Source organism: Lepidochelys olivacea, assembly GCF_965140295.1.
Source record: "Lepidochelys olivacea isolate rLepOli2 genome assembly, chromosome: 2".
Taxonomy (NCBI): domain Eukaryota; kingdom Metazoa; phylum Chordata; order Testudines; family Cheloniidae; genus Lepidochelys; species Lepidochelys olivacea.
The window spans coordinates 193,678,926-193,701,719 of record NC_140412.1 but is presented as its reverse complement, the minus strand read 5'-3'; the positions used below and the strand labels follow the sequence as shown (position 1 = coordinate 193,701,719).

General features: G+C 45.0%; 1 protein-coding gene across 6 annotated transcripts in view; it reads left to right on the top strand.

The window, feature by feature from the left end:
* NOD1 (nucleotide binding oligomerization domain containing 1) overlaps window positions 1–22,794 on the top strand; it is a 51,399-nt gene that overhangs the window by 20,794 nt on the left and 7,811 nt on the right. For 5 of the 6 annotated variants that reach the window (XM_084618122.1, XM_084618121.1, XM_084618120.1 and 2 more), the window contains exons 3-9: window positions 2,537–2,711; window positions 7,313–9,116; window positions 11,125–11,208; window positions 14,230–14,313; window positions 15,247–15,330; window positions 16,480–16,563; window positions 22,302–22,385. In XM_084618122.1, the coding sequence (XP_084474248.1) occupies window positions 2,537–2,711; window positions 7,313–9,116; window positions 11,125–11,208; window positions 14,230–14,313; window positions 15,247–15,330; window positions 16,480–16,563; window positions 22,302–22,385 (2,399 nt within the window). Of the gene's footprint in view, window positions 1–2,536; window positions 2,712–7,312; window positions 9,117–11,124; window positions 11,209–14,229; window positions 14,314–15,246; window positions 15,331–16,479; window positions 16,564–22,301; window positions 22,386–22,794 lie in introns of those variants that run through there. The other variant, XM_084618123.1, reaches the window with a different exon arrangement.

Sequence of the window (22,794 nt, the reverse complement as noted above, 5' to 3'; positions counted from 1 at the left end):
TAAAAAATCGGTGATATGAGCATATTTTTAATTGTACACCTGTACTCTTTGGAGCATTGTTACCCTGCAAAATACTTAAGAGGGACGCAGAGTTTATTTCACTGTGACACAGGAGGGATCATAAATTGGTCCTAGTTTAAAGGGGGGAAAGGGTTCATTTTAAAATACTCTTCTCTTTAAAGACCTAAGTGCATTCTGTATCCTTCTTCATGAAATTGGAAAAAACCTTGATATCCTGACACATTTTGGTTTTAGATCTCTGTCTCTGGGAGCAAATATTAGCAAAAATTGCTTGGGTTTCCAATTCTTCCACAAGAGAAAATGTTCTAGGCATTTTTTCCTGTTATAGTGATTTAATAGACTACCTGACTCTGACTTCCCTTATGAACCAGTTATGCAGCTTTAGAGGTTTCAGATGTGTGTCACAGCTAGAGAAGAGTGAACGACAAAAGATGCAGAATCCTGGGCTTCATCAATGTGCAGATTTCCCTAGGATAATAACTCTTGTTGGTTAATAGACATTGTAACTGTGGTGCTTTCTCTGTGTAGCTAGCCAAAGCTGGGAGTTGAAGGGTGGTGCATTGTATGATCATCTTGGGTTCTTTTTTTGTTCAGTAGTATAATAAAACAGTCAGTATGATCATCTTGGGTTCTCTTTTTGTTCAGTAGTATAATAAAACAGTCAGTCATTTACAGAGGGGAGCTCTCAGCAGAGGCAACGTGTACTTCACAGGACCAGGGTGAAGTTCAGTTTTTGGGCCTGATCTCCCACAGAGAATCCTGCAGAAGGGGCCAGAAGTGACTGAAAACTCAGGGATGGAAAAACCCACAGGAGGCAGCTTGGAGGGAAGGATCCAGTGAAGCCCACCCCACCCGCTCCATATTATTTGTCAGTGGAGCAGGGTTTGACCCCAGAGAATGAGCTGCAGGACCATACCTAGACCCTGTGGTGTTCATGGGCATCTACAAGAGGCCCAGCCTGTCTGCATGGAGGACCCATGCATCCATTACCTCTCTGTGCCCATAGAAATTCCTGACAGTGCAGTTCCATTGGGCTAAACTATCAGGAACTCCTTCCCCATGGCTCCCTCTTACGCCCCACTTCACCAGGATTTTCCTTAAAGGAGAATCCCCACTATCGAGGGGTCTTTGTGGAAGAGGCTAATGCAGCCCCTGGAGTTGTTTCCTGATGCGACCATCCACGTTTATGTTTACCAGGGCTCCATTCTTTGTTCCTTTTCTTTTTGAATTGAAACTATTTTTAACTGTAAGCTTTGTTCACATGGAATATCTCCTATTTACAGTTTTCTTATTGAGTATCTGAGGTGGAAGGAAAAAACTGATTGTCTGAGGAATGTTTGCTGGCTACAAGTAGGTTTTATAGATGTTCTGTCATAAGAGAGTTGCCCCACTTTTGCAGATCCTGAACGAGAAGGTGCAGATTTCCAGACCAGAGGATTTGGGTGAAGGTCTCTAATATCTAAAAATCCTCTTTTTGCTGTGCTCTGGTGTATTCTATCCTGCATTGTGGGCTCTCTAACTCATGAGAGGCCAGAGAAAAGTTGCCTCAGAGATTAAGGAATTTGGAAGTCCTTTGCCTACTGAAGAAATTGAGCTTGTGACTAGCAGGAATGGAATCCAGTCCATGGAGGAGTATCCTTAGAATGAAGGCTGTACTCTCTAGAAACACTTGCACTAAGGTTGTCATGTGCTGGTTGTACAAAAATCAAACTAGCCCTGGCCCTCTAGATCTACCCACCAAACCTAACCCCTTCCATCTAGTAGCTGGAGTCAAACTTTTTTGTTAGTGGGTGTGAACATTAACTCTCCTATGGCTGCGGAATGAGAGGGGCATAAAGCATTGCATGCACACGCACGCTCTCTCTCACCCCCCACCCAATCCCCCATAGCATGAGCAGGGAGAGGTGACCTGGCAGAGTTAAACTGCTATGCTTAAAGAAGGAAGAGTGCTTGTTTGGTTCTGCATTCAAGTCCAGGGAGACATTCTGCTGTCCACACTGCTATTCAGGCTAGATTCTGATATAAAATTAAATAATGCAATTTAGCCTCAGAAATCAGAGGACCAGGCCAGGAGGTCAAAAATCAGTCCTCTGGTTTCATTTAATATGGGCAAGATTTGAAATCTCCTGCATGACTGTGGTGACCACCCAGACCAGGAATTTCCTTTGCATTCTACACTATGGAGCACTGTGTCCCTTATCTTTATGGCTGGTCTCTGTACATACAGTAGCTGTAGTGGTGAGCCCAAATTAAAACCTCTGATCCAAACCAGATCAAACCAGAGTTGCAGATCCAGCCTCTTTGTAATGCCAGAATCCAAACACTCAGTCCAAACACACTGAAGTTTGGGATAGTTCAGGTTCAGATCCAGATTCTGACATCCCAGCTTGGGAAAGTAGACTCTAGGCTTTGATTGGGGTCCCATTTCCAATCCTGAAGCATCTCAAAGCATTTCATAAATGTAACTGATCCACAATCCTATGTATTGCTAACGTTCTACATGGTATTTCTTCAGGTTCGTAAAATTCTGGATCTGGTTCAAAGCAAAGGAGAAGAAGTTTCAGAATATTTCATCTACATCCTGCAAGAGGTCTCTGATGCGTATTATGAACTACAGCCTTGGTTGGATGAAATAGATTTCCACCCTTCACAGAATATTCAAAATAAACCTGTTGTAAATACAGATCCAGGTAGGAAGAGGTGTAAGAGCCAATATGCAAGTAAATTCTCTGTAGAAAACATGTCTCCAGAGAAATGTGTGTTAATATTAACCAGGTTAATTTTGTCTATTGATTAGCCTCACTGTTTGTCCTGATTTTCCCAGCCTCAGGAATCAAGCTTTAAAAATATGTAACCAGGGATAGACCCTACATTGTGGTTCTTGTTTTCAGTCTGAGTAATATGGGGTGAGATTTTTATCCCCCCTACTATTGTCTGTGGCAACATACAGGATCTGTAGAAACCAGAGCACCAGCTAGGGAATATACCATGGTGAATGCATTGTGTAGGGCAGCTGTAGGCTTCCTTATACAGGCCTCTTTACAAAGGTATATAGGGGGCAGGGCATCTAGAATGCAGCACTGTGGGGATCCTACATGGTGCTGAGACAGGCTTTTGGAACTTAGAACAGCCCCCTCTATTATCTAAGTAAGTTATGCTGAAGGCCATTCTAGACTCCAAAGCATGGCAGAATCATGAGGGAATACAGGTGGATTAAAGTCACCTTAGTCCTCCCCGCATAGCACTGCAAGCAGTACAGTCATGTGTACCACTCCCATTTAAATATTTGAAATTAATTCACTCCAAAAGTATTCGGTTTTAGTGATCAGCTACGGGCAACTTTTAAAAAAAAGATACTTAAAACAAAATAATGAGAGAGCTACCTTACTGAAGCCAGGAGGGGGGAAAAAGGAAAAATTTCAAAAAGCTTACCAGGGAGTCAGATGAAACAGCTACACTGTGGTACGTCTGTGACAGGTTCCCTGCAGTGCAACCTGGAACTGGGATACCGCTGAGCCCTCTGTCCCACCAACCTGGATTCCCTCTCACACTGTGATGCTGTGACAAGCTGCAAACCACTCCAGGTCCTGCATGTATACAGCTATCCACAGGCAAGGACACACCCAGCTGAGTTACATGAATGCTTTCCCCAGCCACTCATGAACTAACAATAGAGAGGCTCCAGCCAATTCCCCACAGCTCCCCAGCCTAGGACCCCAGAGCCGTACTGTCTTGCCCTTGTTAGAAGCCCGGCCAGTGTGAGTTTATTACCCAGTCTGCCCTTCCCTCAATGTGGAGAGGACATGCACCAGCTCTTTTTACTGAGCAAATTTCCCAAGTGCTTCATCCAAAACACACTGGTTTAGATAGAATATAAAATAGATTTATTAATTACAGAAAGATAGATTTTAAGTGATTATGAATAGTGAGTGTACAGATCAAAGTTGGTCACCTAAGAAATAAAAGTAGAATCACAATCTGAGTTCTATAAGATAGACAGGATTTGAATCAATCAGTGTCTCACCCTAATGAGAGAGTTCCCTCATACACAGGCTGGGATTCCTCTTTTCAGCCTGGGACCACCTTCCCTGTTCAACGTCTTTGTTCTCCAGATTTGTTTCCTGGTGTTGAGTTGTGGGAGGAGAGAGGCCAAGTGCTGGTGTCACTTCCAGCTTGTTGGAAAGATCTTTTGCTATGATGTGAGTCAAGCAATCTCCATTGTCTATGTGCTTTCTCTGGGATGTCTCCGCTGTATACAGTTCTTGGTGTAGTCCTGATGAGTGTGGATTCCCCTTAATGGGCCATCATCAGTGTCTGGCTGCTCCATTGTTGTACTTGAAAGACTGGTTGTAGGTGTTTCCAATCTTACAACGTATTTAAGTAACACACACATAGCAAAACTTTGTAACTTCACATACAGTGATAGCACATACAATCCAACAGGATATAATATTCAACAAATCAAGACTTTTAAAATGATATCTCACAAGGCATACTTTGTACAAAACCTATCACCATGATAAATATGGGGTGTTAGGGTGCTGCTTTGGGGTACAGAGTATCACAACATCAGATCAGCATTTTCAGGTTAACTGGAGCTTTCATTTTAACCATGTAACCTAATGACAGCAGTTTAAGCATCAGCATTAACTATTTCACTTTCAGTTGTTTTTGCAAAAACGTCCTGGGATTGTAGGTGGAGCTTGAGTAGTATGCCACCATGACTCCTGAATTACCCTTATAGATAAGAGGTTCTAACCAGGTAATCCTGTGATAAGAATGCAGTGAGCTGTGTATCTAGGATCATCTCTAAAAAGAGGCAAAGAGTCCTGTGGCACCTTATAGACTAACAGATGTATTGGAGCATGAGCTTTTGTGGGTGAATACCCACTTTGCTGGATGCATGTAGTGGAAATTTCCAGAGGCAGGAATAAATATGCAAGCAAGAATCAGGCTAGGGATAACGAGGTTAGTTCAATCAGGGAGGATGAGGCCCTCTTCTAGCAGTTGAGGTGTGAACACCAAGGGAGAAGAAACTGCTTTTGTAGTTGGCTAGCCATTCACAGTCTTTGTGGGGGGGAGGGATAGCTCAGTGGTTTGAGCAGTGGCTTGCTAAACCCAGGGTTGTGAGATCAATCCTTGAGGGGGCCATTTGGGATCTGGGGCAAATATTGGGGATTGGTCCTACTTTGAGCAGGGGGTTGGACTAGATGACCTCCTGAGGTCCCTTCCAACCCTGATATTCTATGCTTCTATTGTGCATTAAATAATAAGAAACACATGCACTCTGTAGGGTTTGTGCGAAAGCAGCCAAAGAAAACGACTATGTAAACACTCAGCTGCTAGCTGAAATATCTTAACATTAAGTGTAGCCTGACAGCAGCCCAGCCACAATATTGGAATACAGCCCTGAGGGTTTAATTGAACGTGTATATTTTGTATACGTAGCTTTTATTTTTCTAAACCTCAAGCACTTTTTTTCTTTGTTTTTTATATATCCAATAGTGTTGCATCCCCGTCTCCGATCAGCCCTAGAACTGATTAGTCTTTAACACACGGCACAAAATAACTGCTCTGTGATTATCTTTGGCAAAGTGACAGTAGATTTTTAGTTATATTATTAAAGTTCAAATATCACATTTTTAGACAGCCCTTCATCTCAAAGGATGCCAAAGCATTTTCCAGACTATAAATACAAGACTCTTACCCCCCACCCCCTTCTGAAATGTAGACTCCTTTGCAATGAAAACACAGGAGCATTGCCCAGCGGTTATGGTTTTTATTATTCTATAAATTGTTTTTTAATCTGTTGAGGTGCCTAGAGTCTGGGATGATGATGATGATGATTAACAAACTAACAAATAGGCAAGGAGCAATGAGTGACAAAGATGCTCCAGGGGATGGAACTCAAGACATATGAGCAAAGGCTGAAGGAACTGGGTATGTTTAGTTTGGAAAAGAGGAGACTAAGCGGGGACATGACAGCAGTCTTCAAATACTTGAAAGGTTGCCATAAAAAAGATGGAGAAAATTTGTTCTTTCTTGCCGTTGAGAGCAGGGCAAGAGGCAATGGGTTCAAATAGCATAGCATAGCAGGTTTAGATTAAATCTCAGGGAAAACTTCCAAACTGTAAGAACAGTAGGACAATGGAACAGACTGCCTAGGGAGGTTGTGGAAGCTCCTTCACTGGAGGTTTTCAAAAGGAGGCTGGGTTGCCATCTGTCTTGGATGGTTTAGACACAACAAATCCTGCATCTTGGCAAGGGGTTAGACTAGATGACCCTTGCTGTCCCTTCTAACCCTGCAGCTCTAAGAACAACTCAGTTAACTGAAAGTGCCAGGGAAACTTACAGGGAAGAGGGTAACCATCTAAATTGTCTATGGCTTGGACATCCTGACCTTTGAAGAAAGGGCGGTGGGGTCTTTAGGCCTCATCCAAAAGATGGCAGCATCAAGCAACACAGTGCCCCCTAATACAGTGCTGTGCCACTGGGTCAGTACTGTCTGCAAGGGAAGCGGGTTTCCAGCTGAATCACCAGCACCATGTCCTAGGCAGCATCCTATCAAAGTACTGGCAAAAAAGCCCTCTTGAGCCTCTAAAATGTAATTACACCAGGTCAAGACTGTGGGGAAAGCATTGTGAGCCAGGAATTCTAAAGGCGCTCAGGAACAGCTAGCAATCAGATCTTTGCAGTCGTCCTAATCTTTTAACTTGGCATGTAGAAAGTACCTGATGCTGTAAAAATAACTGCTCTTAGTTTGTTCCTTTGGACTGAGAAATCACACCCAAACCTGTTAGCCAATTCATGACTATCCAGAAAATAAAGCATGCAGTTGGAAAATGTTGCTAAGCAGAAATTATCTTTCTTATCCTGACAGGAGCTTTGCTAGTGCCTCTCTCTGATTTGTGCTGGACACATGCAAAGAAGAAAAAAAAAAAAGTTCACTATTACAAGTTGTTTCCCCTCCAGAGAAACACTACTTGTCATTGAAAAAACCCAAAGAGCCTCTCTGAGGGCCCTGACGTTGCCTCTCTAGAAACTGTACAATATCAAAAGTCTCACCATTTCCCCCCTGTTTCTAGAGAGGCAACTTCAAGACAGCATGTATTTGATAAAAGGTAGGAAGGAGTTAGCTGTAACCTAAAACTCTTATATACCTAAGAGCCACAGGCATAAGTGTTTGCATATAGCCAGTCATTCCTCCTTAGTTCCGAAGCATGGCAAGACTTTCTATACTGTAGCCCTTATGTTAGAGTCGATCTCTTTTAATAATTAATTCTCTCTTTAGTCAGCAGGTACCGTCAGAAACTCAAATATGAATTGGCACGAGACACAAAGTTTGTTATGTCGTATGCTCAGAAGGAGGAAATGCTTCTGGAGGAAACCTATGCTGCTAATCTTATAGAGCTGGTCAGTTATACCAATGAGAGCCTAGGCAAGGTGAGCCGCTTAGAAGATCTGTTTGATGATAGAATTGGGTTAATTAATGAAGATGGAGAGACGATCTACATCTTTGGTGATGCAGGTATTGGAAAATCCATTTTGCTACAAAAGATGCAAAATCTTTGGGCCAGAGGCGAATTGGATGTAGGTGCCAAATTTTTCTTCCGGTTCAGGTGCAGGATGTTTAGCTGTTTTAAGGAGAATGAAGCCATCTGTTTGAAGGATCTCCTGTTCAAATACAACTGTTACCCAGATCAGGACCCCGAGGAGGTATTCAACCACATCCTGCACTTCCCTCATACAGCCCTTTTCACATTTGATGGTTTTGATGAGATCCATTCCGACTTTGACCTGAGCAGCATCCCCGAGATCTGCTCACCCAAAGAACCTACCCACCCTCTTGCCCTGTTGGTGAATCTTCTCAGCGGAAAGGTTCTTAAGGGATCCAGGAAAGTTCTGACAGCAAGGACAGGAACTGAGATCCATCAAAACATCATTAGGAAGAAAGTACTGCTCCGAGGGTTTTCCAGCAGTAACCTGAAGGAATACACTAAGAATTTCTTCAGAGACGAGGAGTGTCGGGTATTGATGTCGAACCAGCTGGAAGCAAACCCCAGTCTCTGCAGTTTGTGTTCAGTGCCTTTGTTTTGTTGGATTATCTTTAAATGCTTTGAACTCCTCCGTTCCATGTTCGACAGTCATGAGCTTCCAAACTACTCAGTTACACTCACAGATGTTTTTTTGCTCATGACTGAAGTTCACTTGAACCGAACTCTGAAAACAAATTTGCTGAAGAAGAACACCAGGAGCCAAGTGGAGACATTCAGGTCGAAAAAGGAAACTCTGTTCTCTTTGGGTACAATAGCACACATGGGGATGGAGAAGTCTCTCTTTATCTTTGACCAGGAGGAAGTCACATCCTTGCATGTGTCAGAGCAGGATTTGCACCTGGGATTCCTCAGGACGGTTCATGACTGTGGTGGCTATGGAGACCAGTCCTCCTGTGAGTTCTTGCACTTGACCCTGCAGTCTTTTTTCACAGCTTTGTTCCTAGTTACTGAAGAGAAGTTGGGTACAAAGGAGTTACTGAAGTTTTTCTCAGAGTGCTCTTCCACTGACACTGCTCACTCTACTTGTCTCCCTATTTCCTGGTTGCGCAAATGCCCTATAGGAGAAGATCCTTTCCGAAATAAAGAACATTTTCACTTCACCAATCTTTTCCTCTGTGGTCTGCTTTCCAAAGACAAGGAGAAGCTCATCAGACATTTAGTTTCACCTGCAGCCATTAAGAGGAAAAGAAATGCGCTCATTACATATCTCTTAGAAAGCATGAAATTTCAAATGCAGAGCCTGATGCGGGCAAGACTTAAGGGTTATAAACAGATTCAGGTCATGCCCAATTTTGTTTGGATGCTGAGGTGCATTTATGAGACTCAAAGTGAAAAACTAGCCAAGCTGACTGTCAGGGGCATGAGGGCCAACTACATCAAACTCACCTATTGCAATGCGTATTCGGCAGACTGCAGCGCCATTTCCTTTGTGATGCAGCACTTTCAGAAGCATCTGGGTCTGGATCTAGACAACAATAATATCAATGACTATGGAGTAAAACAACTTCAACCTTGTTTTAACAAGCTTGCAGTGATCAGGTAGGATGTTGTGCCATGTGACTGTTTATCTTCGATTTATTACACAATATAAGCATTAAACTTACAGAAACTCTTTAGCGCTTGAGAGGGCTAAAGGCACCAAGTGCTTCTGGAAATAAACTGTGTTCGGCTTTTAAAGCCTTGTTTCAGAACGATCACCTCAGTAACTTAAGAGGAGGCAGCCCCAAGCAGCAAAATTTGCAGGGCTTTGGAGTTGTGCTCCGGCTCCGCTCCAGCTCCAGGCAAAAACCTGCAGCTCCACTGGTCCGGAGCTGCTCTGCTCCAAAGCCCTGAAAATTTGGATCAGAATTTTGAACGTTCCAGAGTGTGTGTGTGTGTGTGTGTGTGTGTGTGTGTGTGTAAGGTAGGATAGCAATAGGGACCAGCTGTGTGAATTTTGAATCCAGATTGCAAAAACTGCCACCAGAAGTTCGGGGTGTTTAGGTCTGTGGTCTTGATTTGGGTCCATCTCAGATTATGTCTTGAAAGTGGGCCAGGTTCTGTGAAGAAAACACAGGAGGTGGGGTGGGGGGAGCAGGGAAGGAGAAGTACTTGCTGGTAGTACTTCGCTTACATGAAAATTTGCTAGAGCCTGTCCTGGCTTCAAAATATGGCAGTGGGAGGAATCTGCCATTCAGAGCAACTGCTGATCAGAGCAGTGTGCCTTTTGTGTTAATATGGCTCATCCTGGCATGAGGACTATCATTTCCATTTGTTAATTCCTGTAGGACAGAAAATGATATTTGTAACAACCCAAACCTAATTTCACAGTGAGTAATTTGAAAAGAAGCAGACTCCTCTGATCTGTAGAAATTGAGCCAGATTCCCTCTACCGATCAATGCATCTCAGAGTGAGCAAGCTACCAATCTCCTGGAAAAAGCAGGAGTGGTTTGGCGGCAGGGTGTTCTTAAGGCTTGTCTGCATGGCACCACAGCGTGGACTCTGGGGTTGTGAATTGCATAGCATGCAAACAGGTTGTGCTGTAACTGCCCCGTGCAGACCCTGCTAGCATGAAAGCTACCTGCTTCTCATAATCTTTTAATTCATGTCAGCAGGATCTGCATGGGGCAGTTACAGCACAACCTGTTAGTGTGCTCTACAATTCACACCCCTAGGGCGTGCAGCTGTGTAGACAAATCCTTGGCATTGGAGCTTGCTTCAGGAATGGCACTGGTCAAAAATTTTCCAGCGGATCAGTTTTATGTCAGAAAATGCGGATTGCTTGAAATCGAAATGTTTCACAGAAACATGTCGATTTTGATTACGTTTAACAGAAAAACTTCTAAACTATTCATTTTGATTAGGTCAAAACAATTCATCTTTATTCCTTCAACTTTTGTATTATAAATTTATAATATAAAAAAAAAGTTTAAGATGTTCTGATTTTTCTGAAACAAAATATTTTGGAGTATTTTGTTTCATGAAAAAATTCAGTGTTTTGACTTTGTGTCACAATTCAGGGCAAAAAAGAAATTTCTAAATTTCCTATGGGATGGAAATTCTGTGTTTTGACCACAGTTCACTAGAGCATATATGTCATGGCTTTCAGAACATGCTTCTATACTTGCCTGTTTTCTAGCCTTTCACTGAGTATGGGGAGGGATGGTGAGATGACTGGTGGCCCGTTGAGGAGCTGGGTTTTTCTGGAATAGGTATCATTGTGGGGATGCCAAGTAGAACATCTCCTGTAATTATAATAAACTGTGGGAAAACGGGGATCTATCTGTGGTCTGTTGATCTACTGAATTTTTTTGTTTTTAATTCTGTGTACAGCATACAGAGCATTAGGTGGGAGCTCTATTTTTTTAAAGTGAAAGTTTTAAAAACTGAATTAACATTTCTGTTAATGGCCTTAATATATTAAGGTCTGATGCTCTGTTAAAATGTCAGAGGAAAATGTGTAGATCTCCAGCAATCTATGAAGAGGAGGCCATAGAATATCCTGTGGCTGGTGAACCCTTCATAATCTGACTAATCAGCCATCGATTCCCTTCTTTCTTCTTTCAGGCTGAGTGTTAATCAGATCACAGATCATGGAGTAAGAGTACTATATGATGAGCTCTCCAAGTACAAAATTGTGACTTTCCTGGGGTATGTACCAGTTCGGAACAGCACAAGAGATAATTGTTACATTGCAGCACCTTTCATCCTGAATGGTCCCTCAACACTAACAGTTGGAACACTAGCAAGTACAGGAAGGAAACCCAGGCCCCTTTAGGGTATGTCTACATTGCAGTAAAAGACCTGGGGCTGGCCCAGGTCAGCTGACTTAGGGTCGCAGGGCACCACCTGAGCCTGAATGTTTACACTGCAATTTTATAGCCCTGCAGCCTGAGCCCCTGGAGCCTGAGTCAGCTGACCCAGGCCAGCCACAACTGTGCCCACGGATCTTTTATCGCAATGTAGACATACCCTTAGTTTACTGAATCTGAACATGGCAGGTTTTGTAAGGCACCGTTTTGTGTCATAGTGTAGTGAGATGTGATGCAGGTATCTGTGTGACAGCACGGCCGGAGCGGGACAGGGACAGCCAGTCCCCCATACAACAGTTCTTCTCCTGTCATAGAATCATAGAATATCAGGGTTGGAAGGGACCTCAGGAGGTCATCTAGTCCAACCCCCTGCTCAAAGCAGGACCAATCCCCAATTAAATCATCCCAGCCAGGGCTTTGTCAAGCCTGACCTTAAAAACTTCTAAGGAAGGAGATTCTACCACCTCCCTAGGTAACGCATTCCAGTGTTTCACCACCCTCCTAGTGAAAAAGTTTTTCCTAATATCCAACCTAAACCTCCCCCACTGCAACTTGAGACCATTACTCCTTGTCCTGTCCTCTTCTACCACTGAGAATAGTCTAGAACCATCCTCTCTGGAACCACCTCTCAGGTAGTTGAAAGCAGCTATCAAATCCCCCCTATTCTTCTCTTCTTCAGACTAAACAATCCCAGTTCCCTCAGCCTCTCCTCATAAGTCATGTGTTCCAGACCCCTAATCATCTTTGTTGCCCTTCGCTGGACTCTCTCCAATTTTTCCACATCCTTCTTGTAGTGTGGGGCCCAAAACTGGACACAGTTTTCCAGATGAGGCCTCACCAATGTCGAATAGAGGGGAACGATCACATCCCTCGATCTGCTGGCTATGCCCCTACTTATACATCCCAAAATGCCATTGGCCTTCTTGGCAACAAGGGCACACTGTTGACTCATATCCAGCTTCTCGTCCACTGTCACCCCTAGGTCCTTTTCCGCAGAACTGCTCCCTAGCCATTCGGTCCCTAGTCTGTAGTGGTGCATTGGATTCTTCCGTCCTAAGTGCAGGACCCTGCACTTATCCTTGCTGAACCTCATCAGATTTCTTTTGTCCCAATCCTCCAATTTGTCTAGGTCCCTCTGTATCCTATCCCTACCTGCCACCGTATCTACCACCCCTCCTAGTTTAGTATCATCCGCAAATTTGCTGAGAGTGCAATCCACACCATCCTCCAGATCATTTATGAAGATATTGAACAAAACTGGCCCCAGGACCGACCCTTGGGGCACTCCACTTGATACCGGCTGCCATCTAGACATGGAGCCATTGATCACTACCCGTTGAGCCCGACAATCTAGCCAACTTTCTACCCACCTTATAGTGCATTCATCCAGCCCATACTTCTTTAACTTGCTGACAAGAATATTGTGGGAGACCGTGTCAAAAGCTTTGCTAAAGTCAAGAAACGATACATCCACTGCTTTCCCTTCATCCACAGAACCAGTAATCTCATCATAGAAGGCGATTAGATTAGTCAGGCATGACCTTCCCTTGGTGAGTCCATGCTGACTGTTCCTGATCACTTTCCTCTCATGTAAGTGCTTCAAGATTGATTCCTTGAGGACCTGCTCCATGATTTTTCCGGGGACTGAGGTGAGGCTGACTGGCCTGTAGTTCCCAGGATCCTTCTTCTTCCCTTTTTTAAAGATGGGCACTAGATTAGCCTTTTTCCAGTCGTCTGGGACTTCCCCCGATCGCCATGAGTTTTCAAAGTTAACGGCCAATGGCTCTGCAATCACAGCCGCCAACTTCTTTAGCACTCTCGGATGCAACGCATCCGGCCCCATGGACTTGTGCACGTCCAGCTTTTCTAAATAGTCCCAAACCACCTCTTTCTCCACAGAGGGCTGGCCACCTACTCCCCATGCTGTGTTGCCCAGCGCAGCAGTCTGGGAGCTGACCTTGTTCGTGAAGACAGAGGCAAAAAAAGCATTGAGTACATTAGCTTTTTCCACATCCTCTGTCACTAGGTTGCCTCCCTCATTCAGTAAGGGGCCCACACTTTCCTTGGCTTTCTTCTTGTTGCCAACATACCTGAAGAAACCCTTGTGTCCTTGATCACAGGATGGATTCCTACAAACGGCAAAGCTTGCTCATGTTGCAATGCTGATCAGATGTGTTCAATTTTGCAGCTAGTACCTGACCTCCTTTGTCTTTATCCACCTCTAGTTAAGTAATTTCTTTCTTCTATACAAAGTAAATATAGCTTACAAGAGAGAAGGGGAGTGGAAGGGTCAACTTTCAAGGGGTCATATTTATTGGATTCTTTTGTATAACCACACTTACCCATGCAGGAAGCAGCGATTTCCTTAGAGACCTAAAAGAAAATTAGTTTTTTGTCAAGTTTGGGGTGGTGGGCTTGTTAGCCTTTACTCGCTACTTTTGGTTAAATAGTGGCATAAAAATTACTTTATGAAAAGTGAACTTAAGTCCCAAGAATTACCTCCTTCCACTAATGCCCTATTCCCAGTGTACCTACTCAATAATCTAACCTTGCAATGAAAGGAACAGGATGCATTTCAGAGAGCTTTTATGAATCTAATAAAAGAATGAGCACATATTTTGCGTGGTTACTGGGTCATTAACTTTTAATAAAAGTATTTTCATATTGACACCAAAAAATGGAAGCTGGGTTTGCTGGAAGAGCTCATTTACTTCTTTTTAAATATAAAAATAAATATTTAAATCTTTGTACAGGACCCTCATAAAGATAGATACTCTGTGGGTATCAAAAATATCCAGGTTGTGTATATTCAGGTAACAGCAAAAATAATCTGTTTTTACTAATGTGATTTTTCTTTAAGCTTGTACAACAATCAAATTACTGATGTTGGAGCCAGATACGTTGCAAGACTCATTGAAGAATGTTCAAGCCTCACATATGTTAAGTATGTCCAGGATTTTTCCTTATTATGCTCCATGGTACCATAATTAGGGTACATCAACCTTAAAAGGGAGAAAGAGAAATGTTTCTTACGTGAATAAAAGAAAACACATGTAGATTGAACAAAAGGAGGTTTGCAAAGTTATGTACTTCCTTATAATACTCTGACAATGACTGCTCTGCTTGCATTCCTTTAATGCTTAATCTTTACTAAAGATTGCGTTGCCCAGTGGGATGCATTCACCCTGATGCAGAGGGTCAGCACAAGACCTGTACTCTACTTATGTCCTATTTTGAGTGCTGGAGAGGAACTTTAGTAGCTCATAAACCTTGTGCTGGGGCCTCTGCATAAGGATACATTTCCCTCATTGTAACTAATCTCAGGTTTGTGGAGGCCTGACCTTTTCGTGAATAAAGGGAAGGAATGTATGTCAGTGAGGAATTACCAGTAGTCAGATGGTGAACCATTACCGTTGTTTACAGGGAACTTCCGCAAAGTTAGAATGCCTAGCCATGCACAAGGCCAGTTTTCACCCTAAGGTTAAGCCACATTAACTTGTCGCTTAATTATTTTTACCACAGAAAGTGAAAAGAGGCAACAGAGGCCATGTGAGCTAGTGGAGTGAACACCGTACTGGGAGCCAAGGACTCTTGAATTCCGGTCATGGCTCTGCTGCTAACTTGTTGTGCAGCATCAGGCCTAAATTTTGCAGCCTAAAATGATTACTTTTGGTCCGATTCCTTGTAACCAAAAGTTTAAATGTGTACAACATTTTAGTCCATGGAAATTTGCAATAGCCATAATTGACCACCATTCTCTTCCATAGGAGTTGGCTGCCTGGGTCAGTGTCTAAGCTGGAGTTCAAATATAGATGTCTAGATAAGTTGTGTGTTTTTTTAAGAGCTGCATTTTACAAGTGAATATATTTTTATGCAGAATAGGAGCAAACAAGATAACCACTGAAGGAGGGAAATGTCTTGCCCTTGCTATCCAGAAGAGCAAAACAATGTTTGAAATTGGGTAAGTAAAATTAGTTACTCCCTGGTGGAAGTCTAAACATGACGTCAGCTGGGGCTGGCAAAGGAGCTATGACAGTTTGCAGCAGCTGAAGGACTGGCCCCCGAGTATAGAAATAGCAGCTTCCAGAGGGCCAGGGTCCGATTAATATATAGGCAAACTAGGCATGTGTCTGTGGCCTAAATTCACATGGAGGGCCCAAAATCATAGGCCAGTGTCCTTTGCTGCACCTGCCTCCTCCTTGACTTGCCCAGGGGGCATCGACCACCTGCAGCAGCACCCTCCATCTCAGCCTGGTGCGGAGGGGAGGCCCCAGAGTTGTGGGAGGGGATGAAGAGTGAGCCCCCTCTGTACTCACCCCACTGCAGCAGCTTCTGTCCCACAGGGCTGGGCCCAGCTCCCTGCTCTGGGCATTGTGACCTGATGTGCGGGGTTTGGCCCAGCCACAAGGAGGAGTTGTCATCTCAATAGCAGACTGCCAAGGGAGGTTCCCTGAGATTTTAGTCGCCCCAGTGGCAGTCTGCTGTTGAGATGCTAACCACTCCCCTGGGCTGGTGTGATAGAGAATTATCACCATTTTATCTTCACACGTTACTGAGGATGGAGAGCCTGTGGGGCTGGTTTAGTATCCGCCTCCACTTGGGGCCTGGCCCGTGCACTGGCGTGGAGCTGGGTGGGCACAAGAAGCTTCTCCCTGCACACACATCCTGTGTGGGTTGGGTAAGGGCCAGGTACAGTGACAGTCTCTGCATGCAGGGTGATAGAGAGACTGCACTAAGCACCCCACAGGGGGCAGGGAAGAGACAGGACGATGGTCCCTCCACGCACACCAGCTCAGAGCAGGATCAGCATGCATGGGAAAGTATCCCATAAAGAGGTGTAGCTGCAGATGGCTCCCCTGTACAGTCCAAGAGACACTCCCACTGAGGCAAAGTATCTCCCGGTGCTCCCTTTGGCCTGTGCCTTTACAGCAGAATTGAACCCTCATTGCTCAGTCCTGCAAGCGGCTGGGAATGGAACCTGCAAGGATCAATGGGAGTGAAGCTTGGAACCCTGATCAATAGTATACAGTCACTGGGGAGGGGGGAAAACGTGACACTGGTGGCACTAGATCCTTGTTCCTTATTTCTCTCTGTTTTCTTTCCTTGCCAGGATGTGGGGTAACCAGGTGGGAGATGAAGGAGCGAAGGCGTTTGCAGAGGCACTGAGGAATCACCCCACCTTAACAAATGTGAGGTAATAAATCAGCTTTACAGAACACCTGCCTTTTTAACGGGCTTTGGAATGTGAGCTGATCTGGAGAGGCTTTGTCTGAGAAGGCTGTTTGGTAAGGCAGCCTTTCCTCTGTAGGCTAACAGGACCCTGAGTCAAACAAGAGGCTAGCCTGAGGTCTGGGATCAGGTGGGATTTTCAGTCACAACACAGGTTGTCATTTGTAGGTCTGTCATTTTCTCTTTTTATAATGCTCCAAGTTACGGCCTAGGGCCTGCTTCTCTGTAACCTTGCACCATCAATGGTCCCTTAAACCCATTTACCATTCTCATTTGGTAGCACTTGGCACCTACTTTGTAATGGTGCAAATGACTGCACAGGTCGCAGGGTGATGGGGAAATAGGCCCTTGGTGTGCTGAATATTAGTAAAGCATGCTCTCTTGAGGAGAAACAAGCAGCCTCTCTACTATTTCTTAGGCTATGTCTACACTAGAGACCTTACAGTGGCACAGCTCTACTGATACATCTGCGCTGCTGTAAGATCTCCTGTGTAGCTGCTCTATGCCGACGGGAGAGAGCTCGCCCGTCCACATAATTAAACCGTCCCCAACGAGCGGCGGTAGCTATGTCGGTGGGAGAGCGTCCACACCAGTGCTTCTGTCGGTCACTTATGTCGGTCAGGCAGGTGTTTTTTTCACACCCCTGGGCGACATACATTTTACCAACAAAAGTGCTAGTGTAGACATAGCCGTAGACTGTAAACTCTACAGGGCAGGGATCATGCCTTGGTTAAGTGTTTGCACAACAGGGCTGCCACAATATAAGTAATAGTGATCCATTAGACAGTGTTTGTAATGAAGTTCAGCTTGAAACTAGTATCTGAAAGCACTAAAATGTTTGAAGTTGGCAATGTGGTACGAGGGGAAGCGAGCATTGTAAATCTCATGACTCAACTCATACCTCAACATGCTTTAATGTTTTCAATTCTTGCTGTGAATTTTAAAATCATTTTCGTGGCCATTTCCCAGTTTCAGTGCATGCTCCATGCCCCCCCCTTTTTTTTGGGGGGGAGGCTCAGTTACTTCCATTTTGTCTCCCAGTTATACTAAACTCCGTGACCCTCTCTTGAAAGAAAGAGCAAACACCCTTGCTTGCTTTCCCCACAAGATGGTGCCCCTCACTAGTTTCTTCAGTAGAGAAACAGGGAGTGTGGCGAAGACATTCGGGCTCTCTGGAGAGCTCACGGCTGCTGTCTCAGACTATCGGTGATTTCATAGCTAGAGCTCAGCCCTGTTTTCTCTGGGCAGATGACTGCCTGAAACAAAACAAAATGATGAACAGCTGCATTTTTGTTCAAATGGAAAAGCTACCTGAGAGAAACCACCTTCTCCTCACTGCAGAATTCCTCTAGAAGTCTTATCTCAGGTGTGATCCACCTTGAGCCAGCACTAAGCTGGGTTATGCTTGCCTGGCCCTCTTGCTCAGGAACAAAAACTTGGTTTTGAATTTAGTGCTTGCCAAAGCAAATATGATGATGTGCACAGGCCAGCTCCAGTCATTGTGTGTATGCGTGTGCAGTCTGAATTCTGCCATTGCACCCGCACCTGCCTCGTTCTTAGAACCATGGGGCTCGAAGGGACCACAAGGGTCATCTAGTCTAACCCCTTGCCAAGATGCAGGATTTGGTGTGTCTAAACCAGCCAAGACAGGCAGTGACTCAGCCTCCTTTTGAAAACCTCCACTGAAGGAGCTTCCACAAGCTCCGTAGGCAGTCTGTTCCATTGTCCTACTGTTCTTACCGTTAGGAAGTTTTTCCTGAGATTTAATATAAATCTGCTATGCTGTAATTTGAACCCATTTCCTCTTGTCCTGCCCTCTGTGGCAAGAGGACAACTTTTCTCCAACTTTCAAGAATTTGAAGACCCCTATCCTGTCATCCCTTAATCTCCTTTTTTCCAAACTAAACATACTCAGTTCTTTCAGCCTTTGCTCACATGGCTTGCATTCCATCTCTTTGATCATCTTTGTCTCTGGCCTCTGGATCCTTTCCAGTTTCTCCACGTCCTTTCTATACATTGGTGACCAAAACTGGACACGCTACTCCAGCTGAGACCTTACCAGCACTGAGTAGAGCTGTACTATCACCTGCCATGATTGCATGCTATGCCTCTGTTAATGTAGTCTAAAATTTCATTTGCTTTTTTTGCAACAGCATTGAATTGCTGACTCATGTCGAGGTTGTGATCCACCACAACTGCCAGATCCTTTTCAGCAGTGCTGCTGCCAAGCCAGTTATCCCCTATTCTGTATTTGTGCATTTGGTTTTTCTTCCCTAAGTGTAGCACCTTACGTTTGTCTTTGTTGAATTTCAACTTGTTATCTGTAGCCTAGTTCTCCACTTTATCAAGATCCTGCTGAATTCTAGTTCTATCCTCCAATGTTTTGGCAACTCCTCCCTAGCTTTGTGTCATTTACAAATTTGATCACTGTGCTCTCTATACCAACATCCAGGTCATTAATCATTCTTAATTTACAGTTCTTAAATTAAGAATTTACATTCTGAATCTAGAGTACTTTAATCTTGTTCCATCTATTGAATACCCATTAGTGTCAATGGTGGCTTTTATGCAAAGTTTAAGGGTGGATGAAGATAGCCCTAAAATAATTTGTTTCAATCTTTTAGCATGTCATCCTTGTACTTAGGTCCAGGCATCCCAGATGCTGAGTACCTGCAGTTTCCACTGAGGTCAGTCGGCGTTCCAGGTGCTCAACACCTTTCAGAATTCAGGCTCTTTACTAGACTAACCACTAATCTTCATGGACTTTAATGAAGACGTGTGCTTGCTTGCACGTCATTGGAACATAAGAATCACCTTATCAGGCCAGACCTTTAGTTCGGAATCCTGCCTCTGGCAGCAACCAATAATTGCTGCTTCAGGGTTTGTCTACACACAGAAGTTGCACTGGTCTAACTTACGTTGGTTTAGTTAAACTGCTCCACTTATCTGGTTCGTACCAGGGAAATTGATGATTCAACCAAGGAACCGCATTCGAAGGCCTTTGTAGGACTGAATCTCAGCCATTTGCCAGCCGATGTTCCCGATGCAATGCCTCCCCCCAATGTTTGAGCCATCGGGCTGGCCCTGAGAGTATTGCAGATAAGTATTGAGGGATTGTTGGCAGCCAAATCCAGCATCATCAGCCATTCTTGTAACTGACCCAACCATGCGTGTACCTGGCTTTGTACCGCTCATGGACCCTTCTGAACCAGTTTTGAACAGTGAAGGGTCAGTGTGCACCCAGCTTTTACACGCAGGGCTAACAAGAGGGTCCCAGGTGTGGTTGTGGCCCATGCACACAATGTCACACATCACTGACGACTGCCCTCTGACCAGATTTGATGGTGGTCAGAAGCCTCTGGTGCTTGGCTGATGAGGCTTCTGAAAATAGGCTTGGCAAGCTCTGCACCCAAGAAGAAGAAAATCAACCAGTGTCACTTGTGTGTGTGACTCCTCTTGTATCGGTTTAAGCCTGCCTTACAGAGCTTAGCTTGTACCTGTACAGGAACAAATTCCATAGGTTGTCCATGGGCCTGGTCCAAAGCCCAGTAAGCCCCTGGAAAGACTCCTGTCGATTTCAGAGGACTTTGGCTTAGGCCCTAAATGCTGTGTACAGTAGTGTGGTCTTGTATTTGTTCTCCCAGGCTTGTCCTTCCATTTCATTGAGTGTCAGAGCCCAGCATGCTCATGGCTAGTTCAGAGTCTTGATTGCTGGTGATTGGGAATCAACTGGAAGGCCTGACTTTGCATGATGGTGTTCTCCCCCACTCTGCCCCTGTGCTTTCCTCACTTCTTGCCTCCTTACTGGTGTTGTGTTCATAGGCACCGACTATGTGGGTGCTCCAGGGCTGGAGCACCCATGGAAAAAAAAGATGGGTGCTGCGCACCCACCAGCAGCCCTCCTATCAGTGCCTCCTCCTCCCCACCAGTGTCTCCTGCCTGCTGTTGGCCCCGCCGATCAGCACCTCCCTCCCAGTGCCTCCCACTTACCACGATCAGCTGTTCCACAGCATGCAGGAAGTGCTGCGGGGGTGGGGGGGTAATAAGAGGGAGGAGCAAGGGCAGGGCATACTTGAGGGAGAAGGCAGGATGGGGATGGGAGCTTTGGGGGAAGGGACAGAGTGGGGACAGGGCTGGGGGGAGCACCCCCCAGCCACATTAGAAATTCGACACCTATGGTTGTGTTTGAATCCAAGGAATAAGTTGCGAAGGATCAGTTGGAAATGTGAGTAGTTAGTACATTCTCCTGGTTCTCCGCTCCAAGAAACAGCCCCCTCTACCCCCTGCTGTGTTAACTGTATGAATTCAATTTACTATGTCTGATATAAAATGTATATATGTGACTGATTTGAATTTGGGCTTCATTGGTACCCAAGGAAAACAGTGGGTGAAATTGTGCAGAAGGCAAACACAAAGCCTTTGTGCACTTACATCCCCCAACTGCCCTATTTTGAACACTCATATGAGAATTAAGTGGTTACCTAGGCCTTGTGCTAGCTAGTTGCCCAGGACTGATCTCACTGGTCATCCCTGCAATACTGCCAGCTCATGTTTGGCTTCCAGAGGGACTTAGAAGAGCTGCTTTTTGAAGATCTGAACCTTGGAGCTTAGTATTAGACAGATAGTCTTACCAACGTCTAGCTGAAGATAGAGGAAAAGATTTAAAAAGCCTCTGGTCTGCACTGAAAACTGTGTGTGTGTGTGTGTGTGTATAAGTAAGGCTAGGTTTTAGTCATAGGTATTTTTAGTAGAAGTCATGGGCAGTAAACAAAAATTCACCGCCCATGACCTGTCCATGACTTGTACTATATACCTGACTAAATCTTGGGTGCTCTGGGGCGGGGGGAGGGCGGCCCGGGTGCTAGGGTGAGGGGGCGGTGTGTGGCCTGGGACCCCCACTGGTGCTGGGGGAGGTAGGGGTGTGTGGCAGCCTGAGACCCCCACTGGTGCTGGGGAGGGGGCAGCAGTGGCCCGAGACTGCCCCAGGAGTGGCCAGTGCAGCTGGCCCAGGGGCGGCCCCAGCTGCTCGGGTAGCCCCGGGCTAGATGCACTGACTGCTGCAGAAGCCCTGGAAAGTCCCAGAATCCGTGACAGACTCTCAGCCTTATGTGTAAGCCTACATTTCCATGGGCAGTTGCACGCATCTCGGAGATTAAATTCTGCAGGTACAAGCTATAAATGACCAGCTCTTACCTAGGGTTGTGGTAACTGCACTGAACACAGATACATTGTTGAGCACGTGCCTCAGACAGGGCTGATTTTAGGAAGTGGGTGAGCAGAACAGTGACTTCTGGGGGCGCTGTGCTGCTGTTTTTTTTCCTTGTGTCTCTGGTGGTTTGGGGTGCTTTTGGCTTAGCTATTGGTGGGGGTGGCCCTGGTGCCAAAAACATTTTTCACCCTGGCACTCAAAGCCACCAATCACAATTGTGCTGTCAGTCCCCTAAGTACCACTCTCTGATGCCAAACCTTGTGACCTGTGTAACTGAGGGCAGAGTCAGACCCAGGCTGTACGACAGTAACAGAAGCATGTAGTTAAAATGCTTCTGCTGGTAAAGGCTTAATTAGTTACCGTTTGTAGAGCCCTTTGAGCATGTAAATCACTCTCTAAATGCTACGTATTAGGATTGATTTAAAGACAAGTCAGGCTTTTTGTAAAATGGAGATGCTGGCTATTTTTACGTATTCCTCTCTCTTGTTTCCCAGTCTTGCATTCAATGGCATCACGACAGAGGGAGGCAAAAGCATTGCTGAAGCTTTGCAGCACAACAGCACCGTGAAAATATTTTGGTAATCTGTATCGGTTCAGTCTGTGGAAATATCTGCCCCCTTACTCATTGTTAATGGGTTGGAAAGGAAAGCTGCAACTTAGTTTTACACTTTCGCATTGGGAAGTAAGGATCATTTCACTTTAGAATGGGGGTGAAGGAAAAGGACGATTACGTGTTCTTTATGACAGGTCTTTTCCAGAGTCATGTGCTAGCTCTTATCTAACCGGTGCAGGCACGTCTCCTCCAGCTGGGAATCACACCCCCAGCTTGAAGTACAGACGTACCCTTAGGCTAGGTTTACACCACAAGCTTCCACCAATGTAACTGCGTTGCTCAGGGGTGTGAAAAATCCACCCCCCTGAGCAATACCAACCTAACGCCAAGCGTAGCTAGCGCTGTGTTGATGGGAGGGCTTCTCGTGTTGACAT